The sequence below is a fragment of the Helianthus annuus genome, chromosome 8, assembly GCF_002127325.2.
Source record: "Helianthus annuus cultivar XRQ/B chromosome 8, HanXRQr2.0-SUNRISE, whole genome shotgun sequence".
NCBI lineage: Eukaryota > Viridiplantae > Streptophyta > Magnoliopsida > Asterales > Asteraceae > Helianthus > Helianthus annuus.
The window spans coordinates 7,942,273-7,958,502 of NC_035440.2; the positions used below are offsets into that span (position 1 = coordinate 7,942,273).

The 16,230-nt window shown below is 33.9% G+C and overlaps 1 protein-coding gene and 1 long non-coding RNA gene across 3 annotated transcripts; one reads left to right on the top strand and one right to left on the bottom strand.

Annotated features, from left to right (window-relative positions):
* Positions 1 to 1,857: 1,857 nt before the first annotated feature.
* LOC118481161 lies at positions 1,858 to 4,853 on the top strand. 2 transcript variants are annotated; one of them, XR_004864614.1, is made up of 3 exons: positions 1,858 to 1,996; positions 2,994 to 3,082; positions 4,669 to 4,853. It is a non-coding gene; the product is annotated as an uncharacterized LOC118481161 (long non-coding RNA). The 2 variants fall into 2 exon arrangements; XR_004864613.1 differs by having other exon boundaries at positions 1,860 to 1,996; positions 2,997 to 3,082.
* A 7,371-nt stretch (positions 4,854 to 12,224) lies between these two features.
* Positions 12,225 to 15,930, bottom strand: LOC110869503 (cysteine-rich receptor-like protein kinase 10). Its single transcript, XM_022118751.2, has 6 exons — positions 15,888 to 15,930; positions 15,199 to 15,335; positions 14,364 to 14,571; positions 14,046 to 14,280; positions 13,029 to 13,179; positions 12,225 to 12,757 (listed from the first exon to the last, which is right to left on the bottom strand). The coding sequence occupies exons 1-6, from the start codon at positions 15,928 to 15,930 to the stop codon at positions 12,311 to 12,313; spliced, it is 1,221 nt and encodes a 406-aa protein (XP_021974443.1). The 3' UTR covers positions 12,225 to 12,310.
* Between the last annotated feature and the right edge of the window lie 300 nt (positions 15,931 to 16,230).

Sequence of the window (16,230 nt, forward strand, 5' to 3'; positions counted from 1 at the left end):
TAACAGAACCGTTATGTCTACACAAACCACCCCTTTTAAGTAATAACCTTTTAAGCATACAACGAAGAATATCATATTTTTATACAATCGTCTTTCCGCATATCCCATTAATAATACAAAAGTTAAGTTCAAAAAAATTCGGTTTCTTTTTTTGAACAACTAATTTTGTCAGCAACGGGATTTGAACCCTCACCACATGGAAAGATAAAGCCTTATCCAACACCTTGATACCGCTAGACCAAAGACCCTTTGGTCAAAACAATTGAGTTAACCGCCGCACAAAGCCACAAAATCCAATTAAATGCCTCACAAATTAACTAACCTACATCTGTGATGCCGCTTCATAACCTACCCAATCGAACAACACAAATTAAATTAACTAATCTAAAATGGCATCAACTTATCTTAAAAAGGAAGAAATGGCACGCATTAGAAACAAAATAACAATGAGCTCTCTTTTGCTGCAACAAATATACTTTTGGCATAAGCTCGCTAAGTGCATCATAAGTAAAAAAAATCGCAATGGAAAATAAAACAAAATAATAATAGTTAAGACTTAAGAAAAGAAGAAAATTAACCTACGTCAATAGAATACAATACAATACTCACCAGAATGTGAATTGTGATGTAACAATTTCTCATTCAATTCAAATCCAAAAATTAATCAGAAACAATACAAGCCATTTCATAGCTTTTGGGTAACATATATGGAAAGTAGGAAATTATAAAAGAAATGCCATACTTCTTCATTTTCACATAGTCTTACTCCACAAGCAGCTGACATTTTATTATTTATAGTCTGCAGTTGTATTTAATAAAAGTTTTTACCTAATTTTATATTATCTTATCATGATAATTGATAGGAGGAAAAATATAGGATGAGCTTATGTCTTAAAATTTTGTTTACAAAAGTAATAGAAGCACCTAATTGATAGGAGGAATAGAATTATACCCTTATACAATTAGCAACTTGGGTTATGTCTCATTTGTTTTAAGAGTCACACCCTTTACTTTATTTTACTCACACCCTTTCATTATATATTAACTTACGGTGTGGTTAATCATCGCATCACTTCATAACATGAGAAAGGCACCGATTACTTTCCACCGTTTCAATACCACCGAAACGTTTCAATGCAATACAATACACAACTTTCTGAATTATTATATATAAAATTATATATGTCAAAAAATTACAAAAATATAATAATACATAATATAATATAATAATATATAATAATAACTAAATACAAAAAACAACATGCATAACTGCCTCTCACGTAACTGATTAAACTTGAACCGGCATGCTTGAACCAACGCACCGGTGTAATAATCAACGATTCAGCGGTATAAAATCAAAAGGTCACACCGTTTCAAAGGGGTTTCCGTTGCCTATATATACAACCGAATTTACGAACCCTTGCTACAATAGTACAATCTTGCCCATCGTTTCAGTTTTTATTCTTCCAGCGACAGTTCGATGTGGGTGAACATCGAACTTTTGACAACCGCTTTTAGAATTTGTGCGTACAGTATTTACTTTTGTTTTTCCTCATACCGGCAACGATCATGTGCCGATACTTTTTTTCCACAAGAGGAAGAGAGAGAAATCGGAGATGGTGGATGTAACGCCCCAAAACTCGAATATTTACATTCATCATACGATTCCATATGATGAAACATAAAACAAAATGACTAGACTATTTAACCATTTAAATGGTTTAGTTAAAACAAATAAAGAATGAATTTGGGACAATTATGAATACATAACAAACATGAGGGGCTGAATTTGGAGATTTAGGATGAAGTTTGGATTAAATGTAAAAGGCAGAATTTTACTATGGGTAGTGTGTGTGTGTGTCGTATATGGAGAGGAAGAAAGAGGATAAATCCTCTTAAGAACATAAATGCAAATTCAGCCAAATCAAACCCAAGATCAAAGGAAAAACATTGCATGGATGAAGATCTCTCATCATCTAGCTCTAATAAGCAAGTGGTAAGTTGAATTTAATGTTTTGGTGATATTTGATGAAGTGGGTTATGTGTAATCCGTGAATGTATTATGAAATTGAATATGAATGTTAGCTAATATCAATGTGTTAAAGTTGTAATATGCTTAATTTGGATGGTATTTATGAGTTAGGATAAAACCCACTTAGAATTGTAGGAAGATGAAGTATAGTGAAGATTTATGATGAATTGTGTAAGGTTGATGTTAGAGTAGTGTTATAGAAAGTAGTTAGATGGATAAATTGATATAGACATATGATGCTTGGTTATGATGATGATTTGTGAAAAATTATGTTAATCCATGATTGAACTAGGAAGAATGTGCTTTAATTAGTTGTACATTGTGCTAAGGTAGTAGTACGCACACCAAGTGTTTGATGAAATGTCTAAGTGAAGTTAAGATGTGAGATTGTATGAAATGGCTTGATATATATATATATGAATGAGATGAGGTAATGATGTAATTAGTAGTATACTAACTTGAAGAATGTGCTTTAGATGGAACTCATACAAGAATTCGGGTTGAATGTGTGTCTTGGTCAAGACTATGCATTAAGGACTTGTACATTGTGTTTTATATCACTAGGTGATCATGTGATTGTAAGCACATTTGCATCGTGAGTAAGAAATATATATAGTGTCTTTAATATAGCATAAATGATGTTACGGATATAGGTGAATAAGTCGGAAGTTCATATGATAAACTGTTGACTTCTGAAAGTCAACTACGAATAGGAAGCACAATTTGATTTGTTGTCGTAAAGGTAGGATATTAGAAAGTCGTATAGTACATGTTACATCTATACGCGTTATATGAAATGACATGGTAAATTGTATGAGTTTGAAAGGATGTGAAATTGGGTATATGTCTTATACTTGTTATAATTGACTAATGAAAGTCAAATGTGAAATATGCAATTGATATGATCTTTATCATGTACAATTGTGTATGCTAACGAGAATGTGAATTGGTGGCATGAAAGTAGAGGAATCATATCAAGATGGACTCAAGCATGAAAGGCTAACGGGTCAAGAGGAGGCAAGGAAGTGGATACGGACACGGATGCACAAGGTAAGTGATTTCCGAATCACTTCTTAGTTTGTTAAGTAAGGTTATGTTCTAGTTAATTAGGCATGATAATTGAAGTCAAATAAGAAGGGTTGTATGAAATTGATGATTTACGTTAAGTAGGCCGAATGGGTCAAAATTGTGGTTTTATTACTATACCGGAAGGGTTGTATAAGTAATTGATTACGGTACTATAACCGGGAATGGGTAGAATTGTACATAAGTACGCTATCCAAGAATCGGAGACGCGGATTGATAGTCTAAAGACTCGGTTGTGAGTCATGGTTAATAGACAAACAATTTCGCATTTGAAATTGTATTAACAAAGTTTGCTTTTGTATAAATGAATGACATGAATAGGTTTAACGCATACCGGGTATCGTGTGCATAAATCCCAAGTACGAACCCCGGATAATGTAAAAGTATTATAGCTATAACGTTTATGTAAGTTTTGGGTTAAAACAAATGAGTAGTTTGACGAAAACATGAACGGGTTGAATAAGTGAAAGCGGGTATATAAAGCCGAGAGCTTAAGTGAATATTTTCCTTAAACCGGATGTTGGATTTCAAGTTCATATAATAGAATGTGAATTTACAAGCATGTAGGAAGAAACGGGAGGTTAAACGGGTAAACGGTTCAAAAGTTATGTGCGTTTTAGTGCGTACGGACGACGAAACGTAGCTGCAGCAAAAACACCTCTTAACTTAAGAGGAGTGCAAAAGAAACACCTCTTAACTTAAAAGGAGTGCAAAAGAAACACCTCTTAACTTAAGAGGAGTGCAAAAGAAACACATCTTAACATAAGAGGAGTTCAACAGAACACCTTTTAACTTATGCAAGGGCCGTCGCCAACGCCCCTAGGGCCGTCGCCGACGGCCTCCCCATGTTCAAAAACCTGAAAATTGTTACCTAAGTTGATTTGGGTATAGTAGGCTTCGGTTTATTATCCGTGGACCATGGCGGGCCTCCCAAACATGATTTTGATCGTTTCTTTGACGTCTATGGGCTATAAATCTAAGTCTAAGTACCACGTGATTAATATATGGATATACAAGAGGTATGTAAGATCTTGAACGTGTACGTAAGAGTGCATGTACATATGTAGACGTGTATTTAAGTATGTATGAAGGCACGTATGAGTGTATGAAAGTAAGTAGAGACGTAGTGATGTATGTACGTATGTAGATGTGTATTTATGTATATGTGAAGATACGTATGTGTATATGTACATATGTAGAGACGTAGTAATGTATGTGTGTATGTATGTAGATATGTATTTGGTATATATGAAGGTACGTATGAGTGTATGCATGTATGTAGAGATATAGGAAGGTATGTACGTATGTAGATGTGTAGGTATGCATGTAAGAATGTATGTATGTATGATAGAGATACGACGAGTAATACGTTATTAATAGTGTGCCTTGAGAATGAAAAGTAATGTAGGTACATTATCAAAGCCTCACCAGGATATGGATACGCAGATGAATTGCTTAAAGTCAGAAAGATAACAAAATGGGAAGTGTGCGAGACTGAATCTTGTTTATGTATTATGTACTAATGTTATGAATGTATGTGGTGAGTGCAGGTTGTACGAATCACGAGCGGTTATCACGAGCAATAGAGATCGAAGACCGAGTCATAAGATAGATTGTACGGGGATAATGGAGTATGTGCTTTAGTAAACAGGACTTATACTTTATTTTTGTAAAAGATACATATTAAAACGAACTTTAAAGTAAGTCAAGGTGTTTTTAATGAAAGAAATTTTTATGGTACAAATTTCCGCTGCGACTTTTTGTCAAATACGTATTAGGGTCTTACAGTGGAAGTGCACGATTGTCATCGGTTCGTCCCAGTCGCTCGATCACCCATAAGCCCCGGCCACCTCCGCCGAGAAACACCAGATCCACGGATCTCTGGCTAAATTCGACCAAGTCATTGGTTTCTTTTGGGATAAAAGGAGAGGGTAAGACACTTAATCGGCGATCCTTTTACCCATCGGCGACTCCGACGTCGTTTCGTCCCACGTCCCTGTGGTTTGATTTACCGATCGGTGAACAACGCTGCTCTGTGGTATAAAATAGGATACAAGAAAATGCAAATACAAAATCTAATAAAGTTAGTTGCGTGTTTCCCATTAAAAGCATCTCTTTGCCTTGAAACCTACACATGCATCTGTCAATTTGACAAGGCAAATCGGTAATATCACTTTTATTTTAACTAATAAACAGAACAAATATATTACAAGTTTTATTTTTACTTTTGTTGAATATTTATTTTCATACTTTATTGTTTCTTTTGCAACAAGGATATATATAAACATGTATAGTCACCCATATAGTTACAAAAAGGAAAGAGATTAAGAAAGAGAAGTCATGTTCACCTACCTCTTTTTATTATTGCCTAACCGCCTTAATGTTACTAACATAACATGTAACAAAGTAAAAAAAGGTCGCGTCACACGTGGGCATCGCACATTAATATTAATATTATCATCGTAACGCGTGTAACGAAGTCACAAACGTGACTTTGCCGTCGCAACGCGCGGCATGGGTTAGTATCTAGTATACTACATTTTTTAATTATGCAAGTAATGTGGTTGGTTGTGTGTACACTTTTACCTTCAACCATTAGCTGGCTGGTATGAAGATATCAATCAATGGGGAATGTTTTTGCAAATATAAATCATCAACGTACAAATTAATAGTTAAACACAAAATTGACCTCAAACAGTGACGGATTCAAAATTTTATTCTACTGGGTTTCTTTTGGTAAATTCTCTTTAATTCTCAATATTTTTTTTCTAAATTCTATAAGATTCTCATTATTTTTTTCTATTTTTCCCAAACGCCTGAGAACCCACAAATATGGGTTAGATCCGCCTCTGACCTCAAACACTACATGCACCAGACCCATTCATGGTAATCAACATGGATCAAAGGAAAAGTCATAATCATAAATACAAAGTACATAATGTTGTTGGTGATTTTAATGTCATCAATATCATTTTTAGTATAGCTGGATTTACTCAAGACTATCAAAGAACCCATATAAATAATGAATTTAATCTAATCATTGTGACGGTTCAAACCCTATATAAATAATGCATCTAGCGATTAAAAAAGACGAATTTACCACTTCATCTTATAAGGGAATACATTCTCGTTTCTTGATAACTTTTTACTTTATGTCTCATCCATTATTAATTTCGTACACTCAGATATATAATCTGACTATTCATAAAGCTATACAGGGCATCTAAAAATACAAAAAAAACTACACAAAAACAATCCAATTAGGGGTTGAGATCCTGTACAAACAGTGCTAATTATAAGAACCGTAAGAACAGATCTGAACCATTGTTAATTTAAATCAAGGGTTGATATTGATTATAAATAAAACTCTTATAATTAAAAATTACTACTAACAAATTAGGGGTAATTTTGTAAAATTGCTAGTCATTTGACCATTTTCTATTAAATACAAATTCCACCAAGGTTTTTTAAACTAAAATAACTTTTATATACTTCATTATTTTTTTTAAAAATATATACCATAAAATCAAGTATTTTTTTATCTTTAATATGAGTACCATATTGCTATACCTTTTTGTATTTATAAAAGTGTTTTTTAAAAAAAGTTAACAAAAGGTGTTTTATATTTGTGCTAATAAGGTGCTGATTATGTGTTAATTACAAAATAATACAAACAAACACCAAAAGTAGATATAATCAGCACATCTGGTGTGCTGATAATGGAGAACGATTGAAGATGTTGTGCTAATGTCGTTTATGTTGATAATGGAGAACGATTCGAGGACGATGTGCTGATAATGAAGAACGATTAATGATGTTGTGCTAATTATATAGTGTTGTGCTGATTATATTTTTTGCAATTATTTTTAATTAGTTATAAATAAATATGGTCAAAAAGTCTAAATTACCCCTAAACTAATTTTTTATTGATGGACACTTGTCAATTATGTATTGGTTCTTATGGTTCTTACAAACTTAAGTGTTTGTATTTGATCCCATTCCATCCAATTAGACTGCAAACACACATCAATAGTAACAAAAAATGCTGAAGTGTTTGTACTACTAATTTCAACACAATCACAGAACAAAATGAGTCCAAGGTACCGAATTAGGATGAAATACAAAGACTCCAAATTGTAAGAAGGGTATAAATGCTTCTAAAAAAACCCACTACAAAAAAAAAAAAAAAAAAAAAACCTAAACACCCAAAAACCTAACCCCCCCCCCTCACCCATTTTTTTTTGTCGAGAGGGGGTGGGGGGTTTAGGTTTTTGGGTGGTGATAGGTGTTTAGGATTTTTTTTTTAGGTCTTTGAGGGGTGGGGGTTAGGTTTTTTTAGGTTTTTGGCGGTGGAGGGTAGGTTTTTTTGGTGAAGTATAGTCTTTTTTCTTTTTTTTAGGGGTGGGGGGGGGGGGGGGGGTTAGTTTTTTGGGTGGTGGTGGGGTGGTGGTGGGGGTTTAGGTTTTGGGTGGTGGTGTAGTGGGTTTAGATTGTAGGTTATTGGACACTCGTCACTCTATAAATCCTTCTTACACTTCTTACAATTAAAAGTATTTGTAGAATAACTTAACCCCTAAAGTACCAGTCAATATTAAAACAAAAATATGTAGAAAAAGTACCAGTCAATATTAAAACAAAAATATGTAGAAAGTAAATAATAACCGTGAACGTCACCGTTTCTTCAATTCTGTCTTTTAGAACCGTTAGAACTTAGAACATGTGTGAATGTGAGTGTAAACGATAGCTATAATCCTACAATTCTGACCGAAAATCTTCTGATCTTAGAGGCCAATTTGGGCTCGTAGGCCCAGAGGCCCAACCCGATGGTTCAATTACATTAATCTCAAACTCTGATTTTCTTTATATAAAACTGGGAAGGCATGTGCGCTACAGCGGGTACGTCTGTTTTGTCGTCTTGTAGTTGTTGTTGGGGTTTTTGGTGTTTGTATGACGTTTGTGGGCGACAACATTATTATGAAAATAAAAGGTGAAAATACAATATTAATCTCCCATCACCATCATGCACAAATAAATGCATTACCATCTTATAGTATCAAATTCAGTAGAAGACTTAACCTATATGTAGACAATCAAACATGCACTTGTTGAGCTTTTCCTTAATGGTAAAAATTCATATCACTATATCGTATATCGGTACAGTGAGGGCATCAAAGTTCGACGTGAGGCCCACAAAAACGTATATTTTGGTGTTTAAACAGAAAAATGTATTATAATAATAAGTATATGTTAGAAATTTTATAAATAATATTATATTGTGAGTTAATATAATGATTATTTAATAATTAAGCAAAGATGAATGAGAGATTTTGAGGGTTAAGTTTGTGTATTAGAACCATAAATATGTGGGAAACTGAGTTTGTCCCACATAGGTAGAGAGAATTTTTTTGTAAATTTATAATTAGAGTTCTCTACACGAATGTATTCTTGTGTGACAACACACACCCAGTGGTAGCCAGAAGGGTGCGAAGCACCCGACACGCGCCCGGGCCCGGGACGAGGGCGATGGGCATATATACAATGACCGAATTGTCTTTCTCGTTAACAGAAAAAATGGATGAAGTTAACCCAGTGAACTAAAATGGCAATGGTGAAACCTTTTTGGACCCACATGCTAAAAATAAAACCTTTGGACTAAACTGACAAAATGGCCGTCACCATAGGAACTAAAATGACATTTAACTCATAAAATTATAATTAATAAAGTGATATTAGTTATATTTATACACATTGCGTTTAATGAGTAAAGTTATTCTAAAAATTCTCCTAAATTTAAGAAATGTACAAAGACATAATAAATCACATAATATAACATAATACTGAAAAATACAACACAATGTCGAGAAAAAAGACAGAATGAATCGCATAAAAGACACAATGATGCAAATATTGAAAAGACACAATGTTAATAAAAAGACACAGTGATACAAACAGAAATTCTAAAATCTACAAGTTATAGATCCAAAAGTGAAAACCTAAAATCTCATATCGTAGAGTTCGATGAGACGGTTCCAATGCCGCTTGAATAAGGTCAATCGAAGTCAGTTTAATACCCTCTTACTACTTATTTTTAAGAGACTTTGTATTTGATATTTGATCCCAACCCTTCACTTATATTAGCGTATTTCTTCAATTGAATAAGTATCATAGAAGGTTTATTAGGGATGAGGAAATGGTACTAGTATCGAATTTCCCGAACCGACTCAATTTTCGGTACCGATTCAGTATCGACATTTAGCATTTTCAGTACTGATACGGTGCGGTACCGGTTCAGTCTCGGTATTTACCTTTAAAAACCGGTTTGTATCTACGCCAAACCATACCGTACCGGGTATTTTCGGTACCTGTACCCATTTTTTTGGGGATTTCGGTACCAGTACCGATTGATACCGAGTTCATCCCTAGGTTTTTTAAATTATTATAACTATAAATTCATAATTAAAAAACTTAAACCCTAAATAAAAACCCAAGATCGTAAAACCATGCCGCCCCCGGACCCCCGCCAAGATCGTAAAACGCAATGACTAAATAAAAACCCAGATCGTGAAAATGAAAAGAATTTCTTACATGGATCGAAGCCGGTTTCTTCATCACTTGACGAAATTTGAATGATAGAAACACTTATCAGCGATTGAATCGAACAAATCGAGTGATTATCTTCAAAATCACCAGAAAAAACGAGATTTTGAATGAAATTAAACTGGGTTTTCTTCGAAAAAAGCTGAAGAACACGTTGATCGGGTGGTTGAATCATTGATTGATGACGAAAATCACACTATAATGTAGTGATTATTGAGATAGTAAGTGAAGAAAAGGTTGGAGATGGTGGGTTTTGAAAATGGTGGGTTTTGAAGTAACTGGGGAGAAGAAGGAAGAAGAAATGATTAGATGGACTAAAATACCCTTTCTCTTTATTTTAAAACTTGTCACATGTCATAATCCTATGGCTTCCAATCCTTCCTAGCCAAAATTAACTTCCTATTTAATCTTGACCCTTTAAATGCATGCATTTTAAAATCAAAACTAACAATAGTTCCATATTTATATAAAGTCAAACTGTAATCTAGAAACATAAAATATGATTTTGTACAAAATTTGATATCAATATAGCGATAACTAGAAGGGAAGGGGCCAATGTAGCTGTTTGGGCCCAAGCCCAAATATGAAGCCAATATAATCTATACATATAATAAAAGAAACCAATTGATGGACACGTGTCGATACGAGAGGCATCTATTTTTTTAGTTTTCTTGCCATATATTTATGTTTATTTTTATCTTAAAAATTACAAGTTTTAAAATAATTTATCAAGTTATCCCATATTTTAAGTCGACGTTTATCTATAACTATATCTCTATATTTATATTATATTTATCTTCTAATATAATCTTTATACTTATCTTTAGTTTATTATTTTGCGAGTAAATTGCATAAAACGTCCTTTATGTTTCCTCAAACTTGCAGGTTCCAGCCTTAATGTTTAAAACTTGCTAAAAACATCCTTTAAGTTTATTTTTGTTGTTGGTTTAATCCTTTATGACTAACAAAGTTAATTATCTCAGTTTATTTCCCTCACATGCCTAACATGTGAGGATCCCACTATCGTTTGACGACCGACATCAACTAACTCGCAAAATGGAATGGGGATGTGGTGCAAACGCAAAACTGCCTAAAACCTAAGCAAAATTGCATTTATTTTCACCGGAGATGTAGTCCAAACACAATTGGATCTCTTAAATTTATGGGGCAATTCACATGGAGCAAGCCCCTTTTCATTCCGAGCTATCAACATCCACTCGGAGGAAAGATCCAGCCCGGGTTTCGCTGACTAAATGCCAAACAAGCCATATTTGCATGTTGATAGCCTCATGTTAGTTCTATATGTGAATTCAAATTGAAAAGTGCATATCATTTTTTAATTGTTTTCCTCTTTAGTTTTGATTACTTGATTGAGATCACATGTATTTAGTAGGGAAGAATAAAAACTGATATTTAGATACAAAACAATGGGTCATGAATGGGGAAAGAAAAAATAAGTGGATTTAATGGACTTTTGTAATACACAAGTTTATAACCTAATAACAGAAAAAAAAAAAAACAAAGTAAAATGTTCTAATATGTAAATAGTATATCAAAGTTCTTTTTATCAAAAACGTATTTTGACGACTGTGTGTGTTAACTGATTACATTATATTTATTCAAGTCGTGTAGTACGTGTGCTTATTCAACTCATGTTATACACGGGTAATTAAAGATGTAACTTTTTTATTATATAAAAATATATTTAATCAACCCGTGTAATACACGGGGTTCTAACCTAGTATCATTTTATAATGTCAACAAAAAACAACCCATTCAAGGCTGTGTTGCGAATTACCTAAGTTAATTATCGTTAATGTATATAACTTATGAGGTTAAGTCTATTAATTTTGTATCGTTTACTTATACATGTGTATGTATGTAATAAAATCTATACATGGCATAAACATGCATAAGTTATGTACATATTGGAACAATTAGTTTTTTTTTTTTTATTTATTTCTAATCTACAGTAGAAAATAGAAATTGATGAGAACAACATTACAAATAGACCATTATATTTTATTTTTAGAGTTAACTTCCGTTATGCTCCCCGTGGTTTGGTCACTGTAACGGTTTTGCCCCAATCATTTAAAAACGACCATTTATCTCCTTGATGTTTCGATCTTGTCGCCAGTTTGCTCCCCGGCTCTAACTCCATCCATATTGTATGTTAACTAGAAGGGTATTTTGGTAATTTCAAGTATAACGTAAGGGTAATTGGATCTTGTATGTTAACTTTATATTACAAAAATACCCTTTTAGTTAACATATAATATTGATGGAGTTAGAGCAGGGAGCAAACTGGCGACAAGATCGAAACATTAAGGAAGAAAATGGTCGTTTTTAAATGATTGAGGCAAACCCGTTAAAGTGAACAAACCACAGAGAGCAAAACGAAAGTTAACTCTTATTTTTATTTTTTTAGACTAGCAAAATGAATGTTTTCACGTTGCATTGCGTATTCTTGTAATATATAGTGTTCTCCATAGATATAAAACTCAAAACCCTTTTCCTATAATTTACACTTTAAATCACTTTTGTACAAAACAAAAACAAAAACTACACCAACCAACTAATCTATAACATCACTCTTTACCCTTCAATGGGTCGCTTGCCATAAGGATCCGATACTGAACTTGCACAACTTGAACTTGGTGGATGATGACGACGCAGATACGAAGACGAAGCCCACATGCTAGCGGTACCACCAACAGCCCTTGTCGCGCTCATGGTGGTGGATCTAGAAGTTCGGGAACTTGTCCCACTAGAATTCCCTGTTGAAGAAGATGAATTAGAGCGTCTACCTGTTCTTCTAGTTTTAAAACCCTGGTACCCCGGCTTGGTTGGTTCGTCTAGTGGCCCGCCGTTCTTAGATAGCATCACCACCACCTGGCGCATGGTGGGCCGTAGCTTCGGGTCAGATTGGGTGCATAGTAATCCAATTTGTACACATGTTGCCACCTGATTCGGGTCAGCTGATGTGGCTAGTGTAGAATCCATAATCTCTAGACTTTTTCCCTTTGCATATAGCTTATATGCCTGCATAAATATTCATGTTTAAGCTACAAATCAATAATATATTGTAGCTGACTTTGAAAGTCAAACAGACTTTACTTTGACTTACAATATGACACAATTATTACAACTTATGAACTAAAAATGTAATAACTACAATAGGCATTTTAGCAAGTAACAAGAAAAGACTAATTTGAAGTTAGTTTTTCTAAAGCAACTACTTATGGTTGTGTTTGAAAACTGTTACATTTGACTTTAAAAGTCAAAGTATACATAAAACAAACAGAACTCTTACCCAATCAAGTAGATTATCACACTCTGGATCAAGGTTGAATGTAGAGTTCTTGTGACCACTAATGAGCTCTAGAACCACTACACCATAACTATATACATCTGCTTTCACTGATAAGTTACCATGCAACGCATACTCCGGTGCCATGTATCCACTGTATTTACAAATATAAAAGAAAAAAATAAATAAATATGTATTAGAGAGTTAGACAACAGTAGATAACTTTGAATTGATCAAATAATTATAATTTATAATATCATCATCATTCTTGAATTTTAAAAGTCATTGACATCATCATTAAAATGCTAAAGTGCATTTTTGGACTTCAACAGTTCAGCTAACACTTTATTATTATATTATATGTGCTTAAAATATGTTATGATTAGGGATGAGATTTTTTTCTCAAATACCTGTATCCGTACCTGTACATTACCCATATCGGTACCTGTACCCGTACCGATTTTGGGTATTCGGTACATGTATAGGTACCCAGTTTTATTAATTTCGGTATTCAGTACTTTTAGTATCGATACGGGTACGGGTATAGGTAAAAAATGGTATCGGTACCGAATTTTATATAGAATTTCAAGTTTTTTAATGCATTTTTATTTAGAATATATAGAATTTTAAGAGGTTAAATCGATTCGATTTGACCTATTTGGTACACATATCGTATTGGTACTCGTACTGGTTTTTTGTATTTGGTACCTGTAGTGTAATGTTAATCCTACCGGTTTTACATATTTGGTACCCGTATGAGTGCTCAAAAAACTAAAATAAAAACAAAGTGTTACCAATTACCAAAGTGCGTACTGTACCGAAATACTCGTACCTGTACCATACCAATATATTTGGTACGGTAGTTGGTACGTAATTTTGTTTGGATCCAGTATTTTTGGTACAGGTACGGATAGAGTATCTATCCCATCCCGAGTTCTGATGCAAATATGTTTCAAAAGTCATCAACTTTAATTAGTTATCAAATTCAATAAAATCAAATGTTGTGTTGGGAGTACATACTTGGTACCGGCTACACGGGTGTTGACATGAGTTTTATCTTCGGGGTAGAGTCGGGCCATGCCAAAATCCGCAATCTTTGGTCTCCATCTACCATCTAACAAAATATTGCTTGCTTTTATATCTCTATGAATGATACGATCACGCGAGTCTTCATGAAGATAAAGCAAGCCTTGTGCTACACCAACGATTATGGAATATCTTCGTTTCCAGTCAAGCACATCCCTCTTTGCAGACTCTAAAACAACAAAAATACACAAAAATTATAAATAAAGACTTTTAAAGATTTACAGAAACGGAACGAAGGAGATGAGAACATACTGAAAAGAAGCTTGTCGAGGCTCTCGTTAACAACATATTCATACACCAAAAGCTTCTCAGGGAACGCGCAATAGCCTAACAAACTCACAACATTTCGATGTTGTATGCAAGCCAATAATTTAGCTTCATTTGTAAACTCCCTTTTCCCCTGTTTTGAGGTCTCTGAAAGCTTCTTCACAGCAATCTCTCTACCATCCTGCAACTTCCCCTGCATATCCAAACAACCAAATCATAAATTCATAACAATAATCAACAATCAACCATTTAATCATCATAAAAGCTACTGATTCTCTTCATTTTTTAAGTTCTATTTGAAATTAATTCAATTAGAAACCCCCACTTAACTACAGCAATCAAAGATTGATCATCATCATTATCCTCAATTATGAATTCATCATCATCATCGTCATCATACTCAGTAAATCCCACCAATAGCAAAGCTAAGGTAGGGTCTGAGGAGAGTAAGATGTAGACAGCCTTACCTCTACCTCGTAGGAATAGTGAGGCTGCTTCCAGTGAGACCCTCGGCTCGATTGTAGTTTTGTATCAAGCCTTGGACCTAAGACACATAACACTCAAACAATCGGGACTAGGACTGATTGGTGCATGCATGCCCCTGTCTTTCAGCTATCAACGTCACCACATGATGCATGATTAACCACCCTCCGGTTTTAACGTTATGTTCACGAAATTAGTAAAATAACGTTAAAGCTAGTACCATTTCACTTTTACCCCCCAAACGGCCGCACATATATACATTATGTGTGCACACCGCAAGCAGGAGATTTCAATCATGAATTCAATAAACAATAATAATAACAAATTTGAATCAAACCTTGAAAACAGGGCCAAAACCCCCTTGCCCAAGCTTATTTTCCAAATTGTTTGTAGCACTAATTAATGTTTGAAATGTGAAAATCTTTTGTTCTTGAGATACATCAACTTCTTTCTGATCTTGATCTTCTGGTGTACCTTCACCAATTTCCAAATTAAAACAAATTAGCACATAAAGAAACAATTTAATCAAAACCCATGTTGCAGAAACAAATAAAAATGCAAAATTTGATGCAATCTTCAACTGGGTATTCAAGATTCTTAATTTAATCAAAACCCCTGTTTCAGAAACAAGTAAAAATGCAAACTTTAATGCTATCTTCAACTGGGTATTCAAGATTCTTAATTTAACCAATACCCATGTTTCAGAAACAAGTAATAATGCCAACTTTGATGCAATCTTCAACTGGGTATTCAAGATTCTTATAGATAATAAAAACCCCTGTTTCAGAAACAAGTAAAAATGCAAACTTTAATGCAATCTTCAACTGGGTATTCAAGATTCTTAATTTAACCAATACCCCTGTTTCAGAAACAAGTGAAAATGCCAACTTTGATGCAATTTTCAACTGGGTATTCAAGATTCTTATATATAATAAAAACCCATGTTTCAGAAACAAGTAAAAATGCAAACTTTAATGCAATCTTCAAATGGGTATTCAAGATTCTTACTTGTGTGACAAGAATTACAGGGCTTGATGAGCTCAAGAAAAAAGTTCTTGAATGTGACCATGCTGGTCACTAACCAAAAAATGTCACAGAGAACACAAAAACAGAACACAAATAGAAACTATATGTTAAAATAAGTATCTAAGTTGTTACATATTTTACATATTGTTATATATTCAGTTTGGGCTTGTATTATCATTCGTTGGTTTGGTTGTTACTAGTTTGTTATTGGGCTCATGTATTTGTTATTGGGCTTATGGGTTGTTTGAGCCTTTTGTTGTTACAGAAATATCTAAGGGGCAGATTGTAAATTGGAGGACCGTTCGTGTAAGCTGTAGATAGTTCTGGACTTGAATGGAAGATT